Source organism: Chenopodium quinoa, unplaced genomic scaffold, assembly GCF_001683475.1.
Source record: "Chenopodium quinoa cultivar QQ74 unplaced genomic scaffold, ASM168347v1, whole genome shotgun sequence".
Taxonomy (NCBI): Eukaryota; Viridiplantae; Streptophyta; class Magnoliopsida; order Caryophyllales; family Amaranthaceae; genus Chenopodium; species Chenopodium quinoa.
The window spans coordinates 4,820,364-4,844,110 of NW_018745286.1; the positions used below are offsets into that span (position 1 = coordinate 4,820,364).

General features: G+C 44.0%; 1 protein-coding gene across 1 annotated transcript; it reads left to right on the top strand.

Annotated features, from left to right (window-relative positions):
* The first annotated feature begins 12,427 nt into the window (after positions 1 to 12,427).
* Positions 12,428 to 16,076, top strand: LOC110712082. The gene is made up of 8 exons (XM_021890502.1): positions 12,428 to 13,403; positions 13,566 to 13,706; positions 13,812 to 14,379; positions 14,439 to 14,651; positions 14,733 to 15,056; positions 15,149 to 15,248; positions 15,352 to 15,499; positions 15,898 to 16,076. The coding sequence occupies exons 1-8, from the start codon at positions 12,428 to 12,430 to the stop codon at positions 16,074 to 16,076; spliced, it is 2,649 nt and encodes an 882-aa protein (XP_021746194.1).
* The last annotated feature ends 7,671 nt before the right edge of the window (positions 16,077 to 23,747 follow it).

Here is a 23,747-nt window from a genome sequence, read left to right on the forward strand (position 1 = left end):
CTGGTCACGTGTTACCTGTGACAGGTGTTGCCCTGTAACAGGCGACGACCTGCTACAGGTGTCACTCGGCGAAAGGCCGAGAGATTCTCCCGCCCAAATTTTGAATTCCGGAAGTGACCCTTCGCCTTCTCACTTCGCCTATATAAGGGAGTGTTGCCTTCGGTCATTTTCACACTTGAGAACTTTGTGAGAGAACATTCGGACCCCTGAACTTGCTCTGACATTTTGGACCCTTTCTGCCTACCGCCTGCTCTGACAAGCCGACTGCAAAGGATTTTCAGAACTTCATCAATCGTCACTCGTTCAGGTAACCGTCGGTTCTCTTACTCTTAATTTTCTCTTTACTTTATTCTTTTTTGAAATGGCACCACGGAAGCACACGACACGACCTAGGTTAGCGATCAGCCGGTCACCGGGGACGGCTGAATCTAGGACTAGGAGTGTCGCCTGCCCTTTTCTGGACCCATCTTTGCCCTTTATACAAATTCCGATTGTATCTGTGTCTATGCAGAACATGATGGCCAGAACAAAAAAGACGGCTAGGATCTCGAACTCTGACGGCTCCTCCCACCAGGTGCCGATTAGTGAAACATCTGACCAGGCGCCACATGTGGAAGTGAAACAAAGCGGCTTGAAAGCCGGCAGTTCTGAGGGAGGAGTCAAAGTGACCCCTTCCCATTTTACAGTTGACAATTCTACATTCTCTCCTGCTCCTTTTAAAGGAGAGGAGGCGGGCCCCTCTGGGAGAGGGGAGGAGTCGTCCTCTTCGGACTCGTCAGAGGACGAATCCGAGTCTAGCTCTTCTGGCCATGCTTCTCTGGACACAGAAGAGAAAAACAATCGCCTACAAGAGGCGAGGCTTTCTCACGCAGTTGAGAAGGGGGACAATTGGGCGGAGCCATCCGCCTCTCACCGAGAGCAAAATTACCCCTACTACTGCACGGTACCTTGGGGCCGGATCACGGCCATGCAAGAAAAAGTGGGGAGCTTTATCGCAAACCACACAATGGGCCCCGACTTTTTAGTGTTCGTGCCGGATCCAGAAGACATAGTCGTCTGGCCGGCTGGTACTAGTTGTGATGGCGCCTGCTTTGGCTGCTACGAGGCGGCCATCAAGGCTGGGCTGCGCTTCCCACTACATTCGGCTGTTCTGCGGATCTTGGATGGGTATGAGTTGGGGTTATGGCAGTTAGCCCCGAACTCCTGGGTCAACGTACTCGGCTTTGTGGCCGGGTGCGAACTGCACGGGGTGGAGCCGAACTTCGAGGCTTTCGCCCACATGAACTACCTCAGCCGGACCCCTAAGGCAGGCGGTACCGGCTGGTATCAATTGACAAGCCACAGGGGCTACCTCATGACAAGAGGTAAAGCAAACAAATGGAAGGACTGGCGGAGCACCTTCCTTATCATTGAGAGTTCAGACACAGAGCTGAACAAGCGCTTCAACAGGTGGAACAGGAATCCGCCCTTTCTTGCAGGCGGCCGCAGCATGCCGCCTGTTCCCCCCAAGGCTAAGAAAGAGATCCTAGATAAAGGATTCTTCAAAGTAGAATCGAAGGTGAACTCTACTTCAGGGGTACGAGAGCAAGTACCCCTGCACTACGTCCCGAGCTTCAAATGGCTCTACGACGAGTACTTTTTGGCCGCCTGTGGCCTCAGCAGCCGGTGCTCAAGAGGTAGCCGGCCTGTCGAATACTCTGTTGTTCCATGCATTTCTGTTATGACTTTTATTAACTTTGCTATTTGTTTTTGCAGCGGACGCCATGAGCAAAATTACCGCCTCCAAGACTGCGGCGGCTATGTTGCGGGCCTCCATCATGCAACAGTCTTCAGCCGACTCCCCCAACAAGGGGGCACCCTTGGTGGGCTTCGAACCTTTCACTCTCTTTTTGGAGTTGTGTTTATGCATATACTGACTCTTTTCTTCTTTTTTAGACGGGCGCTCCAAGAGCTTCTTCTTCCCAACAGCCGGACTCCAAGGCCAAGAGGACGACTGTTGCGAGCTCTCCTAGTTCTGCCAGGAAACATGCGGCGGCTGAGAAACAGCCGGCCACTCCTTCCAAAACTCCAATTGGGCCGCCTAGAAGTATGAAGTTGTCCTTGTAAATTTTAGACTTGCTCCCTTCTTTACTAGGTCTAATCCATTTGTCTATGCTTAATGCAGCCGGCCCTCAGGAGCCTGACTTGGTCGAGGTGGCCAAGTCTATGATCAAGGTCGTTCCTCCAGCTGAAAGGGAGGCGGTCAGGGGTGTCGGCACCCTTGACCTAGACGGGATTGCAGGAGTCCTTGCTGAGGTATACTTAACATATTTTTGAGTATTTGAATTCCAGGACGCCTCTTTTTTTTTTTTTTTTTTTTTTTTTTTTTTTTTTTTGTTTGTTTGGAAACTAACGCCTGTTCCCCTTTTTACTTAGGCCCTTCTCCGAGTAAACGGCCTCCGTAAGCTGCTTGACAGGAAGAACAAAGAGGTAAAGGCTGCAAAAGCTATGGCCGCCTCTGACTGTGATAAGGCAATGTTTCAAATTGCCCAAAATGAGGTTCTGACAATTGATATTCTTTATTATCAGGCGCAGGCTACCGCCGCTATCCGGGCTCAGTTAGAGGCGGCCTAGAAGAGTAATAGCGAGCTGGAGGCGACCATCAACAATCTCAAGGCCGAGCTGAGACCTCTTCGCCAAAAGATGTCCTCATACGACACCTTGGAGAAATCCTTGGCGGCTGTTAAGGAACGCCTGGTGACCCAGGAGAAGAGTCTTACTCAGGAGCTCTCGGAAAAGGCCGAGCAAGAAAAGAAAGAGCTAGTCCGGGAGATGATGGAAGACTCTGCTAAAATCCAGCGCATGACTTGGGGCCGCCTCTTCCCCAATGCCGACTTTTCCTCCTGGGAAAAAACGTACCGCCAGTGTTCTGATAGATATAATCAAGAGATCCTGGCGGCTGCTGAGGACGAGGCGTTGGAGGAGGAGGAGCAGCCGGTAGTGGCGCTTGTGCCGCTTGGGGGTAATGCATCGAAGAAGGATGCAGCTGAAGCCGAGTCCAGCAAAAAGAGTGCTGACCAGGCGGCAGCTGCTAATATTGAAGATTTGCCCCCTTCTTAAGCTTTATGTCTTCTTTCCATGGCCTGCGTGTCGTTTGTTTGTATTTACCCGGCCAGGGGGCCGGGGCTCTGAATATTTGGCCGGTCTTTAATGACCGGCTTCCTTTTAATGAATATTTTTGTTTTGCTTCAAATTTGTTTAAGTATTGAATATTCTGATATCCAATTGCACACTATACCGACTGTTTTACATGGCCGATAGTTGCAGACAGGTACGGATAGTTAGTCACGCCGCCTATGCCCCTGGACGACTGGTTGTCTGTTACCAGGCTAGGCGATCAGTCGGCCATTTATCCAATCGGTATTCGACCCATTTTAAAGACTGGATCCCCTTTAGGCAGGCGGTCCTGTCATTTGTAAAATTAACCAAGTAGGAAAGTGGTTTCCTACCTGTCATGTTTTTAGGCTAGAGACTTTAGGCAATCTAGGCCGACTGTTCCCCGCCACATTTAATCTAGTGTGAACAGGTGCTGTATGAACACCTTTTTAGTTTCATACTAAATTTTTAAGGAGTGACCAAGTAAACATGATTGTTACCTAGTCGCCGAGTGACTGAGTAGTAGAGGTTTCAAGCGGTGGGTACCGGTTGCTCCCCTTTATTCGCCAATGTTTGTTGGCTATCAACTCATAAGATACCGACTGTTCTTATCCCAAGTAGTCCAGTCGGTTGGTTGACACGGATGGTTACTGCGAACACTTGTTTGACCTGATTAGTCAGTTAAGTGAGAGGTATCCTTGTCCGGGAAACAGCTACGTGGTTGTCTTGTTTAGACAGTCGTATAGGTGTCGTGGAATGATTTTATAGAACAATGTTCCACCCAAAAGGGAGCTTCTCTCTGCGACGAATTTCATCCGGATGGATGCCGTCGGACGCCTGCTATAACGTTGGGACAGGTCGAATTGAATTTTTATATTTTGATCAGTTGGCTTGACGCCTGGTCTGATCATTTTATCCATGGGCCTTTCATAGTTCTTGGTGAACTGTATTATGGGAGAGTAGCCGGTTGAGTGAAACAAGCGGCGTGCCCCTCTTAAGTAAGAATAAAAATTAAACATGGAGAGTAGCCGACTGTTTGTCAGTAGGCATGCCCCTCTTAGGTAAAAATGTAAACTAAATATGGAGAGTAGCCGACTGTTTGTTAGTAGGCGTGCCCCTCTTAGTACAAAATTGAATGAAACAGCAAACTTTTATTAAGTAGCCCTTGACTATTTACATCATGCAAAAGAAATATTTCTTAAGATTATCTACATTCCAAGTTCGAGGCAACGGTTGTCCGTATGGTGTTTCCAGACGGTAGGTACCGTCCCTGACCTCTTCACAGATTCGGTAGGGTCCTTCCCAGTTGGGAGTTAGTTTGCCAGACTCATTAGCCCTACCAACTGCTTCCATTTTTCTAAGTACAAAGTCCCCCACTTTGAGTGGACGCCTGTGTACTTTTTTGTTGTATGATCTAGTCATTCTCAGGCGGTAAATTTCATGGCGCAAGACAGCATTGCCCCTCCTTTCAGGGAGTGAGTCTAATGCCAGGCGCATGGCTTCCCAGTTTGCCTCTTCGTCATATAGCATTACTCGAAGAGTCGGCTCGTAGTGTTCTATTGGAAGAACAGCTTCCGCACCATAAGTTAGGAGGAATGGAGTTTCTCCAGTCGCCCCTTTTTTAGTCGTCCTAATGGCCCAGAGAACATGTGGTAATTCATCCGCCCATAGGCCGCCTGCTCGTTCAATCTTTTTCTTGAGACCGTCTGAGATGATTTTATTAAAGGCTTCTATCTGGCCGTTTCCTTGTGGACGGCCGACAGATGCAAAGTAGTGTGCAATTCCTTGGTCACCCAACCAGCTTTTGAGAACAGGCGTCTCAAATTGGGGACCATTATCAAAAACCATAGACATGGGAACCCCGAACCGAGTGATGACATTTTTCCAAATGAATGAAATTACATCCTTCGTCTTGATTCCCTTTACAGCCTCCGCCTCTACCCATTTAGTGAAGTAGTCGACTGCAACAAGTATGTACCTCCTTCCGCCTGTAGCAGGCGTATATGGACCCAGAATATCCATGCCCCACATAGCAAACGGTAGTGGGCTATGTATGGTAGTGAGGTCAGTAGCCGGACGGTGAATTAGCTTGCCAAACCTTTGGCACTTGTCACATTTTTTCACCATCTCCATTGCATCTGCTTCTAAAGTAGGCCAAAAGTAGCCCTGCCGCCTTGCCCGTTGAGCAAGCGTCCTACCGCCTATATGGGAAGCACAGTAACCAGAGTGAAGATCGTCTAGTATCTCTCGCCCCTTTTCTGGAGTAACACACTTCAAGAAGGGTTGAAGGTACCCCCTTTTGTGAAGTTCTCCCTTTATCATTTCAAAACTGGTTGCTCGTTTTTTCAGTGCTGCCGCCTGTTGATGATCATCCGGCAGGGAACCGTGTTTCAGATATGCCCTGATTGGATCCATCCAGGTTGAGCTTCTGTCTAGGATTCCAATAGGGTCTTCCTCGATGCTTATCTTCTCCATTACTTCCCAAAAAACAGTTCGAGGAGTATCACAAGAAGCGGATGATTCTAATTTTGAAAGTGCATCCGCCTGGTTGTTTTCTGATCTCGGCACTTGAGTCAGACGAAAATCTTCAAGGGATCCGACCGCCTGTCGTACCGCCTGTAAATACTTGATCATGGCCGGATGAGTTGCTTCGTATTCGCCATTATACTGACTCACTATCAATTGTGAATCGGAACAGGCGTCTATCTTTCGTGCCCCTGCCGCCTTGCACATGCGGATTCCAGCTAGTAAAGCGTCATATTCTGCCTCATTGTTTGAGGCCTGAAAACTGAAGCGTAGAGCATACTCGTACCTGTCGCCCTCTGGCGACTGACATATGACGCCTGCTCCACAACCATTTGATGTAGAGCTTCCATCCACATATACCTTCCAGACTTGGTCTGGATCTCGAGAATTAGGGGGACGAGTCATCTCAACAATAAAGTCAGCAAAGGCTTGCCCCTTCACTGCTTTTCTAGGCTCGAAAGTAACTTCGAGGCTCTGTATTTCTATGGCCCATTTGATCATTCGGCCTGACGACTCCATGGTGGTCAGTGGCCGCTTGATAGGTTGATCTGTATACACGACGACTGCATGTGCCAAAAAGTAGGGCTTCAATTTTTTAACAGCCATGAAGAGTGCAAGACCAAATTTCTCCACTAAGGGATACCTCAACTCGGCATTTTTCAGTACATGACTGACAAAGTAGACCGGGAGCTGACAGCCGTCTCTTTCAGCAAGAAGAACAGCGCTTAACGCATGATCAGAGACGGCCAGGTACATGTAAAGTACTTCTTTGGGTAAAGGGCTGACCAGCCTCGGCAAGGAATGCAAGTGAACTTTCAATTTCTGGAAGGCAGCCTCAGCATCCGGCCCCCATTCAAACCTTGCCTTCTTCTTAATTGCCTGGAAAAAGTACAGGCATTTGTCGCCTGATCGGCTTAGAAATCTTCCCAAGGCTGCCAGACAACCTCATAACTTCTGAACCTCTCGGATGGTACGAGGCGACTGCATGTCGATGACCGCCTGCACCTTCTCAGGGTTTGCCTCTATTCCTCTCTAATTGATAAGGAATCCGAGAAATTTCCCAGACTCAACTCCAAAGACACATTTCTTGGGATTGAGCATGACATGGTGCCGCCTGAGTGTGGCGAAAGTTTCTCGGAGGTCCGAAAGATGATCTTGCTGAAGTTTAGACTTGACAATCATATCATCAATATATGCCTCGACATTTCTCCCAATCTGATCAAAGAACACAGTGTTTATCATTCGCTGGAAAGTGGCCGGGGCATTCTTAAGACCAAACGGCATGACCGTGTAACAGTATAACCCTTGATCAGTGACGAAGGCCGTCTTCTCCTGATATTTCTTCCATAAAGGAATTTGATGGAAACCAGAGTAGGCGTCCATAAAGCTCATCAAAGCATGGCCGGCTGTTGAGTCGACCGGGTTATCAATTTTAGGTAGAGGGTAACTGTCTTTGGGGCACGCCTTGTTTAAGTCTGTGTAGTCTACACACATTCGCCAGGTGCCATTCGGCTTTTTAACAAGCACCACATTTGCAACCCAGTCTGGGAAGTAACATTGCCGGATGAACCATGCATCAAGTAATTTTTTAACTTCGGCGGCTGCCGCCTGACTTCTTTCTTCTCCATGGTTCCGCTTCTTCTGCCTTACCGGCTTCTTTTTCGGATCCACGGCCAGTTTATGTACCGCCAGATTAGGACTGATGCCTGGCATTTCATGGACTTCGAATGCAAAGATGTCCTTGTATTCTTTCAATAGTTTGTGAAAGTCGTCACCAAGGACCCTTAGAGCAGTCGTCCCAACTTTGACTGTTCTGTCAGGACGCGAGTCATCTAAGATCAGGTCCGTATGCTCACCAGCCAGCTGAGGGAGGAATTCATCCGACCGCTCCTCTGCCAATGATTGCTATTTTCTGTCTTTTCTTGCGGCCCCCGTCTGGGATGCCTTTCTCTTCTTGCTGCCTGCTTCTTGAACAGGCGCACTCTCCTTGACATTATCAAGGTCTATTTTTCCACCACTCGACCCAGCGGCCATAACAGTGGGCTTGACATCCGAGAGATAACACTCTCGGGCCATCCTCTGATCTCCCCTTAGGGACCCGACTGTTCCATTATCCCTCTCAAACTTGAGCAACATAAGAGATGGGATTATAACAGCCTTGGAATTATTCAGGGTTGGTCATCCCAGAATCATGTTGTAGGCCGAGAGTTCTTCTACTACCAGGAACCGGACTACCATGTGTCGTCCTTCCCCTTTTTCACCCAGGCGGATGGGTAAATCTACTCGTCCCACTGGGTGGACTCCTCCTCCTCCAAACCCTACTAAAGGGTGGGATGCCGGATGTATGCAATCAGTCTGATATTTTAGTTTCGACAGACATTTGCTACTGATGAGATATGAGGAGCTTCCGGTATCTATGAGGATTCGGCCAACTCTCTGGTTGGCCACTTTACATTCAATAACGATAGGGTCGTCATGCGACCCTCTTACCCCTCCTAGATCTTCTTTAGTGATGACAATCTCAGGAAATGAATATTTGGAGGGCCGTTCTTGGTGAACGGAATTTACATCTAGCCGTCTGATATTGTCTTTGTTGCCCCTAATAGTGGGGCCGCCTCCTGAGAAGCCGCCTGCAATGGTGTAGACGACTGCATCATCTGTATCGGAGCTGTCGGCCTGTTAATTCTTTTTGGCCGACTGCTTTTTCGAGGAAGTGTTCCCCGTAGATTTCTTAACATAAGTGTCAAGATCACCTTGCTCAGCCAGGCGGTCCAGCTACCGCATGAGACAAATGCATTCATTGGTGTGATGACCAACATCTTCATGATAATCACAGAATTTTTCTTGGTTCCGGTTGTTTGCAGAACCCTTCATGGGGACCGGCTTCTCAATTGAGATCCGTCCCTTGATTTCCTTTAGGATAAATTGGCTATCCTTGTTAAACGCATACTTTGGGGAGTATGGTTTGAATTCTTTTTTCTTCTTCTGGGCCGGCTGTTTAGAGGAATCAGCCGCCCAGACCTCTTTTCTCTTCTCATCTTTGTTTGACGACTGTTTCTGTCGTCCTTCTCTTTTGTCGGACCTTTTCCCGTCTGACTGTTTTACCGTACTACAAAGATCAGTCGCCTGTATATAGGCTTCCGCTTCAATCAAGGCCTCTTGAAGAGTCGCCACCCTCTTTCGGACCAAATCAAATTTGAAGGTCGACCCGTCTTTGAGACCTCTGAAAAAGTCAGTATAGGCTACTTCATCCGGTAACCCTTGAATCTGTATTCTCATCAGGTTAAACCGCCTGATGTAAGAACGAAGCCCCTCCTTCTCGCCCTGCTGAATCGTTCCTAAATCAAGGGTCGTCTTCTTCGCAAGGATGTTCATGGCGAAGTTGGAGGTGAATAAGTAAGCAAGCGTCCTGAAGTTATTTACACAACCAGTCGGCAGGTTGCCGAACCATTGTTGTGCGATTCCTTTGAGAGTCGCTGGGAAACACTTGCACCAAGTGGGATCATCCAACCCTTGAAGGTACATCAGGTTGGTGAATGCCATCAGATGGTCTTCTGGGTTAGTAGTGCCGTCATAGGCGCCTACTAATACATTTTTCACTTTGGCCGGCTGAACGGCTTCAGTAATTTCCTTGGAGAAGGCCGACGGCTGTTCGCCAAGTCTAAGCAACCGTAGCTGCCAGTCCATAGGTTGGACATTTTTTGCTGCATGCCCACCAAACGGAGGTGGCTGCAAAAAATACTGTTGTTGCGGTACAAACGGTAAGTTTGGTACCGCCTGGTCGCTATGAAAGCCGGACTGACGGGAGGTGCCGCCTGACTGACTCTCATGATACGACTGAGTATGCCTCATCGAGGTATTGCGCAGACTGTCTTGGAAGTTTGAAGTAGAGACCGACTCTGACAATCGGTCACTCTTCTTCTGCTCTAGCAATAGCCGAGCATTTGTGTATGTTTTCCTTGAGCCGTCCGCCTGAATATGACGAACAGGTTTCCTCTTTCCTGGAGTAGGAAAACGGTATTTTGTGAAATCAAGGGCAGGCGGCTCCCACTTCCTAGATTTAGGATGAGGGGTCGCCTCTCGCCCTTGAACTGGCTTCCTCTTCCGTGAAGTGGAGGGTTTCTTAGCCGACTGCTCCTTGTCCAGAGCAGGCGGCTTCTTGTTGATCAACTCTTGAATTTCTCCCTTGAAGTCCCTCATGAAGGTCATGAGTTCGTTCCTTGTGATGGGAGTAGACCCATCAGTCGGCTGCTGCCGAACAGGCGGTGCGCCTGCTGGCTCACTTCCAGTTTGAAGATGTTCCCGTTCCCTCCTTTCGGTATGACGGGTACGTCGGGCCCTTAGGGTCCCGTCTGAAGCTGTGTGAGCTTCAACTTCAAATTCATTCTCAGTATCGTGGTTCGACTGAACTAGAGGGTCGTCCAGAGGACGTCTCTCTTCAGGAGCCGGTACAAACGTGGATGCCATCTCAGAAGTACTCTCCCCACAGACGGCGCCAAAAATGTTTCGGGGTTTTCTGATGTCCTGCGGGAGAGTTACAATTCCGAGACTGGAACCGGACGCCTGTACCTGCAAAACAAACGGATGCTCCGGATGATTGGAGATCCGCCTCCGACGGTCAAGTTAGTACTTGATTAAGGAGTAATTAATGCGGAAATTAAAGTGATTAGGTCTCTCTAGGTGAGAGTGTTTAATGTGTGTAATATGCGTCATCCCCCTTAATGAGGATTAAGGGAGGTATTTATAACCTCGGGAAACGTGCCAATCCTAGGTTTAGGTTAACCTTGGGCTGATTGGGCTTCCCTCGGAAGTTGGGCCTAGGTGGCCGACTTCTCCATTAGGCATGGAGTATGCCACGTGTCATGACATAATAGGTCCAGGGTGGACGAATAAGCGTGTGCCACGTGGCAAGCCCTGAGAGGTCCAACTGGGGGACACTTGGCATGACCTGATTGGCCCACGTGGCGCATTCCGATTGGTGGGAGAAAAATCCCCTAATCATGTTCCATAATGAAGATGCTACACTACTAGAAATAGGCTTATTTCCGAGGGAATTGTTCTGACGGAATATAATTCCCTTGAAAAATTCAAAAATTCCGGCGGAAATCGAAATTATAGGAAAAATCCGTTGGAAAAGTTCTCTACCGACGGAATATTTCCTCGGAAACGTTCCGACGGATTTTATTCCCTCGGAATATTTAGGTTCCGACGGAATACCTGAATATTCCAAGGGAATAAGTTCCGTCGGAACTGAAAAACAATTAAAAAAAAAAGTCGAGTTTCACAGACACAGAATAAAAAAAAACAGAAACATAGAGAGAGAAAGGGAGAGCAAGAAATAGGAAGAGGAAGAAGGAGAAGCAAATCGCCGCCGGACCACCACTCCGCTGCTGTACTGCCGCCGGTAAGTGAGCAATTTTGGTTTAATTTTTTTTTTTCGAAAAAACCCTAACCACCACCATGTCACCTAGGGCTTATCGGAGTTGTTACTAACAACCACCAACCCCACAGCCTGATACACCCGCCGGCCGGTCTGCAACCACCACGCCCCCAGCCGCCGCCGCCAACAAGTACTGTCTGGGTTTTTTGATTTGTTTTTTTTTTGTTTATTTTTTAATATAAGTTCACATCTATCATTTATTAATTTTTTTATACAAAATGCAAGCATAAACTTAAAAGCTAAAATTACAAATTTAGTTTATACTTTTATTTTTTGTTTATTTTTTTTTTGTAATTTGAATATTTGTAGCATTTGTAGATTGAATTGGTTCTTTGGCAATAACAACTTAAGATCTACAGGTTAGAAAGTATTTAAAAGCTAAATTTATAAATTTAGTTTATACTTGGCATGTTAGATCCTAATGGTGTGTAGATATATGTTAGTTTATAATTGTTTTTAGTTATTGTATTTACAATTTGTTGTATTTATATTTTAATTTGTTGAAATATTTGAAATGAATGTGTTTGTGTTGTGATATGTTAGATTAGTTTTAGTTTATTTAAGTTAAATTATTGTATTATAACGTGTTAGTTTAGTTTGGTTTAGTTTAGGGTAATAATGTATGTTAGTTTAGTTTATGTCAGTTTAGTTTATTTTAGTTTAGTTTAGTTTAGTTAAATTTAGTTTAGTTTAGTTTAATAAAGTGTATGTTAGTGTATTTAGTTTAATATTTTTGTTTGATATAATGTTTAATACAATATTTAATAAGCGTGCTTATTTATTTGCTTAGTGTAGTTTAATTATGATATATCTCTGTTTAGTAAAATGCATGTGTCCTTCACTTTATATATATATATATAATAAATGAATCATTTGCATATTCATATGCCTAGATACCCGTTCAAGGCATACACATTAGGAGTATGTCTTGAATAGTCCCCGGTTGGGACTGTCCTTGTACGCTTATTCTCACTTAGGTGGTGAATATAAGCCTTGTTTTTTATTCTAGGGAAAATCCTTCCTTTTAATGCATTTCTTTACCTTGTTCTCTAGGTACATATGTAGGTGTGTTTAATCGCCTACATCGTGTACTTGGAGAACTGTAGGGAAATGCTGGCGGATTTTCCATAGAATTGAAAACCTGGGTTACATTCACTAGTGAGAATAAACGTACAAGGATGGGTTAGGTTGGAGTGATAAGGACCCTTTCGAAGCATTTCAAATCTCATTTGCATTTCCATAACGCTTTGGTTGATAATGACTACGAAATACGTTTTATGACTAATGTGATTGTACATATGCGTGAGCTGCGTAGAAGTTGTAATCATGAAACGAAGAGAACGTAGCTGGATGTATGAAAGGATGGTTGGGCAAAGTATTAACCCAGATTTTGTAAAAGGAGTTGATGAATTCATTCAGTACGTCACAGATCATCCCGAGAGTAGTAACCCGAATGAAGTTAGGTGTCCATATGTTAAATGTAAGAACAAACGCCTTTGGAATGCGGATACGGTTAAAATTCATCTGTATCGCAAGGGTTTCATACCTAACTACTATAAGTGGATGTGTCATGGGGAAGGGTATCCGGGAGTTCCCGAACGGTGGTCCAATGAATATCGTGACATGGTTCTCGATGCTTTTGGTCATACTGAAGATCAGGGGCCCTCAAATCAGGCTAGTGTTTTATCATCAGAGGAGGAACCTAATGCAACAGCTAAGCATTTCCTGGATTTGTTGAAGGCTTCTAAAAGGCCATTATACGGAGGGAGTTCTTTGTCTGTGTTAGAGATGGCCGCTAGAATCACTAGTCTAAAGTGTGAGTATAATTTGCCTCACAGATGTGTTGATGGGTTTGCTTCTTTTCTAAGTGAGGCGATTCCAAACAACAGCCATATGGCCGACACTTTCTACGAGGTGATGAAGATTGTGAAGGGTTTGGAACTGTCTCATCAAAAGATTGATGCATGTCCGAAAGGGTGTATGTTGTTTTGGAAGGATGATGGTCAGCTGTCAGCATGCAGGGTGTGTGGCAGCGACCGATACAAGCAGACTTCCAAAGGTAGCCTAGTGCCTTTGAATGTTCTGTTTTATTTCCCGATCACACCTAGGTTGCAAAGACTGTTTGCAACCAAGAACATTTCGGAGGAAATGACATGGCATTCGAAAAATCCTCGAGTTCAAGGCACAGCACACCCTAGTGACAGTGAAGCTTGGAAACACCTCGACAGTCGCTTTCCAAAGTTTGCTTTCGAGCCTCGTAATGTGAGACTTGGTTTGTGTACAGATGGTTTTGCTCCTCATGGTAAGTTTGGGGGACAATATTCTTGTTGGCTTGTCATTTTGACCCCTTATAACCTGCCTCCCTCAATGTGTATGAAAAGACAATTCATGTTCCTTTCGTTGCTCGTTCCTGGTCCTAAAAACCCTAAGGGCAACTTGGATGTTTACATGCAACCGTTGATAGAGGAGTTGAAATTGTTGTGGGAAGTTGGAGTGACTACTTATGATATTTCGATGAAACAGAATTTCAATCTTCGAGCAGCCATCCTATGGACCGTTAGTGATTTCCTGGCTTATGGCATGTTGTCTGGTTGGGTCACAGCTGGTAAGAAAGCTTATCCACATTGCATGGAGAAGAGCAAAGCATTTTGGCTCGAACATGGTGGTAAAGTTTCTTAGTTTGATTGCCACCGACAATTCCTTCCGACAGATCACCCTTTTCGGAATAGTAAAACTGCATTTTGTAAAAACAAAGTAGAGAAAGGTGCCCCTCCACACATCATGTCAGGAGAGGAGCTATGGGAATGTGTTAAGGACCTTCGGAAGGCTACAGATGGACCCGATTTAATTAAACTGCTAAAAAAGGAAAAGAAGGGGTGGTTCAAGCAAAGCACACTGTGGGAGCTCCCATATTGGAAGCATCTCCTCATTTGTCACAACTTAGATGTCATGCACATTGAGAAGAACTTCTTTGATCAGTTAATTCACACTGTAATGGATGTGAAAAAGCATACGTGTGACACGCTATCAGCTTGGAATGACATTGCCAAATATTGTAAACGTCCCCAACTTCATCTTCAGGAGGATAATAAAGGAAAAGAGGTCATGCCAAAGGCTCCATTCGCTCTTGATAAGGCTCAGAGAAAAGTTTTATGTGAGTGGGTTAAACAGCTGCAGTTTCCTGATGGTTACGCCTCCAATTTGAGCAGATGCGTAGATTTGCAAGCATGTAAGCTCCACGGAATAAAAATCCATGACTGTCACATGTTCATGGAGAGGTTGTTGCCCACTACTTTGAGGGAATTGCTCCCTGGCGATATTTGGAATGTAATTACAGAGATCAGCCAATTCTTCGGCGACTTTGTTGCTATAAAACATCAGTTAGTGACATGGAGCGATTAGAGAAAAACATAGCTGAGATCCTCTGCAAGCTTGAGAAGGTCTTCCCTCCTGCATTCTTTAACTCCATGGAGCATTTGCCTATACATTTGCCGTATGAGGGGAAGTTATGTGGTCCTGTACAATACAGATGGATGTATCCCTTCGAAAGGTAAATCAAAGACCCTTATTTCACATCCTTTGTTTTACATCCTAATCACTTGTTCATACAGTTACATAACTATAATTACAGGCTCCTCAACCATTTGAAACGGAAAATTGGGAACAAGGCTCGAGTTGAAGGGTCCATATGCAATGCTTATCTCACTGAAGAGATAGCAAACTTTTGCTCCAATTACTTTCAGTCGACAGTTGACACTAAAACTCGAGATCTTGGTCGAAATGTGAATGCCGACGTTGAGTCCACATTGGACGACGCTGAAATACCAGAGTTGTTCAAGGAGGATAGTGGTCGTGTGTCAAATGAGGGTAAAACTCGGTTCTTAGATGACAAAGAACTCGAGTGTGCACATTTGTTCGTGTTACGAAACACCGGCATTCTTGGCGAATACAAAAGGTATATTAGGTTTAGGTATTCAGTGTATTTCAAATTTACGAACAATTACAATGATGACTTTGTAGGTTTACATTGTGTCTTTAGCCTCGTAGGAAGTTTGAGGACTACATTCTTAGTACTCGACCTTTCCTGCGTAGAAAAGAAGTCATGGAGAATTTCGAAGCTGAATTCTCCGATTGGTTTCATCACAAGGTGATATACGCAGTCTAACCGTGAAATAATTATGAATTTTACATCTTGCATTTCAGTTCATTCAATTCATGAACCTTGATGTTGATATTCAACAACTTTATAGGTGGTCGAAGAGAAGCCAAATTCGGATGACCAGCGAGCGTTGTGCATGCGTCCCTTCAGTCGAGTTCGTACTTGGGGCCAGATTTTTGTCGGTGGATTTAATTTCCATACACATGCCCATGGCAAGCACAAATCCTCCATGAATTATGGTGTGTGTGTATCAAGTGGGGATGGCGGAGATTACTTCGGCATTTTAGACGACATAATTGAACTTGTTTACACGGGACCCAAAAAACAGTACAAGAGAATTTTGTTTAAGTGCAATTGGATGGATTGTGGTAGGGGAATGAACATACACGAACAATACAAGCTAATCGAAGTAAATCATACTAAGAAATACCCCAAGTATGATCCATTTGTCTTATCTTACCAAGTGACTCAAGTGTACTACGCATCATACCCTAGCCTGAAACGGGACCGAGTTCAATGGTGGTCTGTGTTTAACACACAAGCAAGGTCAGTGGTTGATGCTCCGGTGGACTTAGAGTTTTGCAATCACCATCCCCAATAGTACATGCAACGCTTTTCCCACCGAATGACATTCCAGACTACGCCAGAGATGATGATGATGAAGACGATGACGATGGCTTTGTGATCTCAAGCGATGAAGACGATGAATCTAGTATCGGCTCTAGTGATAGTGACGATGATGATGACATCGATGTAGTATTAGATGATAGTATTGATGACTCTAGTAGTGAAAGTAGTGATGAGATTACTGAGTAGGAGAATATGTTAATCTCCTTTAGCAGTATGCTTCTTAATGTAAAATCAAACTATTAATTAGGCTTATGTAAAACTTTTACTGTTTGTATAAAAGCCTTATTACATTGCACTGCACTTGTTATTTATAATATCTTGTCATGTTACTAACATCTATTTCAGGTAGTCATGGCGGGTGGAAAAAGTAGACAATCGTCGAAGGAAGCAAGGGGGAAAGAGAAAATGACCTCCCGCGCCCTTTTCAATGACGACCAAGATGAGGAGATGTTCGATGCAGAGGCACACGATTTGGGTGACGATCAGACGACCTCATCCACTCCTCTAGATGATCAGACACGGGATGAGTCACGGGATGAGTCAGAGCTCCCGTCTTTGGACCCTACTACGCTCTGGTACGTACATATCATGATATGGATGATGAGATACAAGGCTTATATTACTATTTTCGAACTTGTTTAACATTGTTGTTCCCCGTTTGTTGTAGGTTTAATGATCTTAAGGTTCGGAGTGCGGTATCCGGTGCGATTACTGGATACTACCGAGCCCCTTGGAGGAACTTTGGAGAAGTTCCTGCAGCTACGAAGGAACACTGGTGGAACTTGTTCAGCGTATGATATTTTTTGGTCTTGGTTAATACATGTTTTAGTTATTGTATTGATTTAGTTTTGTGTATAACTTTTGTATTTTATCATTTGCAGGCACAATTCAGATGGGCGCCTCAGATAAACGAGCTATTGAAGCTCACATTTCGGAGGAGGGTAGCAACACGCCTGCGTGACATGTTCCACACCATCACGCACAAGATGAATGGAGCCAAGCGAAGTTGGATGAGTGAGGAGATCCACAAGGAGATGATGAACATTGTTGCCACGGATCCAACTTACAAGGCGAGGTCGGCGCAAAACAAGAAAAACAGAAGGGGCGGTTCTATGGAAAAACCCGTCCAAGGAACCCACTTTCAGGGTTCGTTGTCAGTTGTCCAACATGCAAAAAGGATGGTAAGTTTATTTAAAAATATCTTATATTAGAAGGCATTTTTATGTATTTCAATGTAACAAGGGTGTGACATGGTTAACGTTTATTCCTATTTTTTTGTATCAAAGGCGGCAAAGAACAAGGGCCAGCTATCAACAGCTCCTGAGCTATTTCTAAAGAAACACTTCAAGGAGCTGCCTGGGAAAGGCACAGTTCCAGTAAACCCCACAGCTAAGGAAATTGCGGTAACAAATTCCCTAAACTTAGTTCCTTGGTTCATTATTCATGAATATGGTACTGAAACCTCTTTGTGCATTTTTTTGGCATTTCAAACCCTAAACACCTTAAACTATGTACATTTGACATGTTTTTATGAGAAATGAAAACATTGGCTAAGAAATAGAGAAAATGGGCAACATAGAAGTCACTTAGGCCCTAGTTGGTGCGTTTTTCACCAATATGGCTCCCAAAACTTAATGTGTTGGTTTTTTTTGGCGTTTCAAGCCCTATACTCCTAAAACTATGTAAATTTGACATGTTTTTATGAGAAATGAGAACATTAGCTAAGAAATAGAGAAAATGGGCAACATAGAAGTCACTTAGGCCCTAGTTGGTGCGTTTTTCATCAATATGGCTCCCAAAAGTATTGATGAAAAACATAGAACTCACTTAGGCCTTAATGTGTTGGGTTTTTTTGGAATTTCAAGCCCTAGAAACCTAAGAGTATGTAAATTTGACTTGTTTTTTTTAGAAATGAAAACATTAGCTAAGAAATAGAGAAAATGGGCAACATAGAAGTCACTTAGGCCCTAGTTGGTGCGTTTTTCATTAATATGGCTCCCAAAACTTAATGTGTTGGTTTTTTTTTGGCATTTCAAGCCCTAGACTCTTAAAACTATGTACATTTGACATTTTTTTTATGAAAAATAAAAACATTAGCTAAGAAATAGAGAAAATGGGCAACATAGAAGTCACTTAGGCCCTAGTTGGTGCGTTTTTCATCAATATGGCTCCCAAAACTTAATGTGTTGTTTTTTTTGGCATTTCAAGCCCTACACTCCTTAAACTATGTACATTTGACATGTCTGGATGAGAAATGAGAGCATTAGCTAAGAAATAGAGAAAATGGGCAACATAGAAGTCACTCAGGCCCTAGTTGGTGCGTTTTTCATCAATATGGCTCCCAAAACTTAATGTGTTGGTTTATTTTGGCATTTCAAGCCCTAGACTCCTAAAATTATGTACATTTGACATGTTTTTATGAGAAATGAAAACATTAGCTAAGAAATAGAGAAAATGGGCAACATAGAAGTCACTTAGGCCCTACTTGGTGCGTTTTTCATCAATATGGCTCCCAAAACTTAATGTGTTGGTTTTTCTTGGCATTTCAAGCCCTAGACACCTAAAACTATGTACATTTGACGTGTTTGGATGAGAAATGAGAACATTAGCTAAGAAATAGAGAAAATGGGCAAAATAGAAGTCACTTAGGCCCTGGTTGGTTATTTTTCATGAATATTGTACCTAAAACTTTGTTACTTTGTTTTTTTTTTTTTTTGTCGTTTCAAGCCCTAAACACCTAAAACTATGTTTAATTGATATGGAATGAGAAAAAAAGAGCTCATTTTCTAAGAAATGAAGTAATTGGGCTAAGTAGAAGTCACCTATGTCATGGTACTTGGTTTATTTTTCATGAATATGGTACCTGAAGCTTATTTATATAACTTACTAACTCGTTTGTTCCTTTTCATATGTTTATCTTGTAGGAGGCCTACCAAAAGAGGGTTGAGGAGTAGCACTCAAAGGATTCAAAAGAGTCCGAATGAGCTGTACTGGGAAACAGTGGGTGGTCGGAACAAAAAAGGACGTGTGAAGGGACTTGGCGGAAGTGCTGACCTTTACTATGGCAGCCAGATGGTTCGACTTTCGACATCTTCCATGCAGTACACGCCCTCCCTTGTTTCTCAGATGCAGGATCAGATGGAAACCAGGGTGCAGGCTCTTCGGGAAGAAATGGAACTCGAGATGCAAGCCCGAGTTCAAGCCTCAGTAAGAGCCCAAATGGAAGAAATGGAGAAGAGGTTGGAAGAGAGGATGATGAGTCGTTACCCCAATGACACATGTTCCACCGTGCGACCTCCATTTTGCGATCCCATGGACGACGACCCGGGTAGTGGTGGAGCAGGCCAGGGCACTCCCGTAGTTGCTTAGCTTTAATTTACGTAGTGTTTATTAGTACTAATTTTAGACAACATTACTTGGCTGTACACATTGGAATTAGTATATATATATATATATATATATATATATATAATTATTTTTGCACAAAAACCAATAATTTTATTCTGTCGTAATATTAGAAGCAGGAAGTATAGGTATCAAAGGGTAGCAATGTGCCATAGGAAAATAGTCAAACTCGAAATAGTTCCGTCGTTATTTCCGTCGCAAAGTTCCTACGGAATTTAAATCCGTCGCAAAGGGCATAATGTTCCGACGGAATATTCTGTCGGTAGCTTGCGATGGAAAAATATCCGTAGGAACATTGCGACAGATTTTTCCGTAGGAAATGTAACTGCTTCCTACGGAAAAATCCGTCGGAAGGAGCTTAGATTCTGACGGAATATTCCGTCGGAAGATAGACGGTTCCGACGGAATATTCCATCGGAAGCTCAACTCCTTCCGACGGAATATAGTTCGTCGGAAGCTTGCGACGGACTTCCCATTTTGGTAAAACTTAGGCTCCGACTAGTTTTAATCCGTCGGAAATTCCGTCGGTATGGATGTTTCCGACGGAAAATCCCTCAGAAAAAGCCAAAATTCCTACAAAGTGAAATCCGACGACATCTTTCGACGGAATTCCGTCGGAAACTGCCTTTTCCGACGGATTGTCATGATGTTTCGACATATTTTTTTCCGTCGTAAATAAGGTGTTTTCTAGTAGTGCTAAGATTTGCAAAGTAATAATAACTAAACCTATGCAATAAGTGAACGACAACATTCACAATTGCATGAAAGAAATCAAGCATATTAAGTATGGGTGTGATTTCTATAAATGTTTTGTGAAGAGTATCACTCTTAAAACATTTGGGGAAAACCATTTATCATAAGATGAAACGTTGAAAAGTTTCATGGTGGAATAAAATTTTACTAATAAAATTCCACAAACTCTGTAATTGTGGTTTAGAATTAAATAATGAGTCCATTCGATTTCTAAGAATATTCAAAACAGGGTATCAAGACCATGTCTTGGATAAAGAAACACCTGTTAAGTGAACATCGAATATTACAATCGATAACTATCCCTAATCAAGGTCATTTAAATGATGGACGATTAATGACCACTTGAGATTAGTGTGTAGTATGATTTATAGCACCGTTTCTTGTGCTACGAGGACATGATTGTCATAAATCATTTGCACAGGTATTAGTTTAGAACTATACCGGATCGACCTATGAGAGTACTTTAAGAGATTTAAAAATCGTCATAAGTTTATTTCTGATTATAGCTATCAGAACCTTTTTCCTCGACCGTGAGTGTTGTAAGTTCTCTTGTTTGAGTACTAGTCTGTTTTGATGTTGTCAAACGTCTGCCGTAAAAGAGGATTATAACGACAACACTTGGGCAACTAGGTCCTCTTAGTAAGGGAAGCTAACAATACAAGATTAGGAATGTCCCCCTTTAACATTCGGGAACATGTCTTTGTTGTTTACAAGGCCTCTCGAAGAATGAGACTGTGAAAATGCATGGTCGTGCTCAGACGGATTTTAGAAATCATCTGCTTATTGACAGTCGAACTCGGGAATCGAGAAACACTTCTGGACGTAATAAGGATGACGAAGAATCTTACCTTATAGTTCATGAAGAGACATTAAGTGACATAGGAAATGGGCTATACACTATCTGCACACTTGTCCGGAAGGACAAGTAGGAGATTGAAAGGAATGGTGTCCTTCCAGCAAGTGTATTATTCCGATAAAGGGTTTGGAATTATTAGAAAGCTAATTCTTCAGTGAGGTCAGGTGATCAGAATGCCTAGGTGGAGGCCGCTTCCAATCAGTAATATTAATGTATAATTAATATTATAGCTTAATCTTGATTTAACCCTTCGGGTCACACCCCAATCGAGTAACCGATTCGAGGCGACGAATCAATCCGAAGGATTGGATGAGTCATTAGAGTATTACGAACAAAGACGTCGGATATCGAGCTTAGAGCGTCGAGACCGAGCGTCGCAAGTCGAGTCAAATTTAGAATTTGACGAAACGTAGAATCAAGCAAGTGACAAGTACGAGCCAAGCCGTACCCTCGCATTGGCCTAGCCATGCGAGTGCTAGGCTAGGCGAGGTCACCAACCACATGTGTGCCAGCGTGCCTAGCATTGCCCAGCACACGCACATCGCACAGCACGAGCATCGCAAGCTACGTGCCATGCGTGTGTGTGTAGTGGCTATGCGTGCATGGCTGTGCATGCTTGCTAGCATAGCAGCACCAGCAATCGCAGCATGCTGGGCATCGCACACCACAGCCCGCAACATCGCAAGGCCAGCAGCACGCAAGTGCTTGCTGGGCCTCGCTAGCACAAGCATCGCAATCAGTGTGCAAGCGTGCGTATGCTGTGGCGATGTGTGCTTGCTGGCATAGCAGCACCAGCCACAAGCAAGTGCTGGGACTTGCTAGCACACGCACACTCGCAGCGCAACTCAGCAGCAGCCCGCAACGCATGTGTAGCCTGCTTGTTACTCGCATGCGTGTGCGAGCTGGCTGGCTGGCAAGCCCAACCTTGGTGCTAAGCGCCAGCTGCGCTAGGCAGCCTTAGCAGCCAAGGCAGGCTGCCAGCCAGCCATGTGGCGTGGTCAGCACCGGTCAAATATAAGGACCGGTCTTGGTGTTTGGCTTGGGGAACAAGGAGTTTTGGTTCCCCCCTTTGGTGGTCCTCACCAACCATTGCTCTCCATATGACACTTGGAGCTTGTTGATTGCTTTGCATTTTAATTTGTTTTTGATTAAAGTAAATTGAGGGAAAATGCAATTCTTCTACAATAATGGGAGAAGGGAGATCAAGGCTCCCTTCCCAATAAATACCCAAGTTTTGGGTTTGGGAAAAATCACTTGAGTTGAAATCAATAAGGCATCTTCCCATAGGTGAGAAAACCTTTAAGTTCGTTATACTCTAGTCTTTTCTTGGTCTAGCCCCGACTAACCTTCGGGGTAGAGGTCGTTCGGGTCGGGTCTCGAGGGTGGACTCCGTCAGAGGCTCACGCACTTGCGGAGCTAAGGCTTTGAAGTCCAAACTCTATAGGAGCGAAGCACGCGTCGAGGGTATGGTCGTCTTTCTCTCTCTCTCTCTCTTGTTGTTTAATTATGTGATTGCATGCTTAGTTACATTAATTAGTGTGCGGGTCTTGGGCGGGTTTCTCTTCCGCGTAGTGTCGGACACTACGAAACCCAAAAGGACTAATGTTGGTTGCTTGGGTGATGTGGCATTGTTTGAGTGATGATGTGGCGTCATAATATATTGGAAAAGTAACGTGGCGCAACAAAAAGGGACTACGTGGCACATCGACGTTCGGAAAATAATGTTGGGCAATAAAAAAGGGATTACGTGGCACATCAACGTTCTTAGGAACGCCTTTTAATAGATTAGTGATGCGGTGTCGAAACGCACACAAATTAATAAAAATTACCCTAAAACTACTAACTTGTAATTAGCGGAAGTAAGGGTCGATCCCACGAAGAACGTGCTTGCAAATAACTAAGAATAAGATCTAAAACACTTAACTAAGGCTCAAAACAGTAAAAGAAACGATTGGGGGGAGTTTAAGGATAAGGAACAACTAACAACTAAATCTAACTAGGAACTTAAACTAACAGGAACAAGAACAGAAAAGGAACTTGAGATACTCAGCAACTATACATAGAAATCCACCATGCACATGTATAATCCCGGACATAATACTTAACCCTTTATAATAGCTTGACTTATAGAACAAGTTCCTCTGTTTCCCCTTATTAATGGTTAGATCCCGTACGACTTTCACTAACCCTAACCAACAGATAACCCCTATACTACGAGCAAGGAATTTAACCTGATGACAACATTAGGAACTAGGAAAACATCAAGCCAAGACAACCACAACACTCTGAAACTTACGTGATTTAGCTTCGATCGAGAATTACATTTCAATTAATTGAGTGGAACGTCCTCCTCTACAATTGTTTGCTACTTCATTAATGTTCCCAAGCAATTACGGACTTAGTAGTATTAATTAGCAAAAGAGATCAGACTCAAACAAATAGTTGTACACCTACTTATAAGAAATCATCATTCGTATGAATAAAACAATAATTCAAGAATACTCTAAAGCATTAATCATTAAAACCAATAATACTCGTCTTAAATACTTAATACATGGCTTCAAACTATTAGTTACTGAGCATAACAAGCTAAGGACTCATAACACAGAGATAAGAAAAGAAAACAAAACGAGAACCCATCAAGTTCCTCAGCTTCGGATCTGATTTCCTCTCAGGCAGCTCCGAGTTCCTCCGCTGCAATGTATCACGAACAGTGGCAAACGACTCCTAACCCTTGAGGGGTTTTGGAGTGAAGCCTCCCTTCTCCAGCGTCTGCCCTTTTCTCTCTAATTTTATGGCTTTAAATAGGCTAAGAGATAATTGGGAATCTTTCAAAGATAAGG

Bases quoted from the DNA above. Each gene is read 5' to 3' on its own strand.
- LOC110712082 (XM_021890502.1), top strand. From the start codon at position 12,428: ATGAAACGAAGAGAACGTAGCTGGATGTATGAAAGGATGGTTGGGCAA. The intron at 13,404-13,565 runs GTAAGTTTGGGG...AACCGTTGATAG, and splicing joins AGATGGTTTTGCTCCTCATG to AGGAGTTGAAATTGTTGTGG. The intron at 15,249-15,351 runs GTGATATACGCA...ACAACTTTATAG, and splicing joins CCGATTGGTTTCATCACAAG to GTGGTCGAAGAGAAGCCAAA.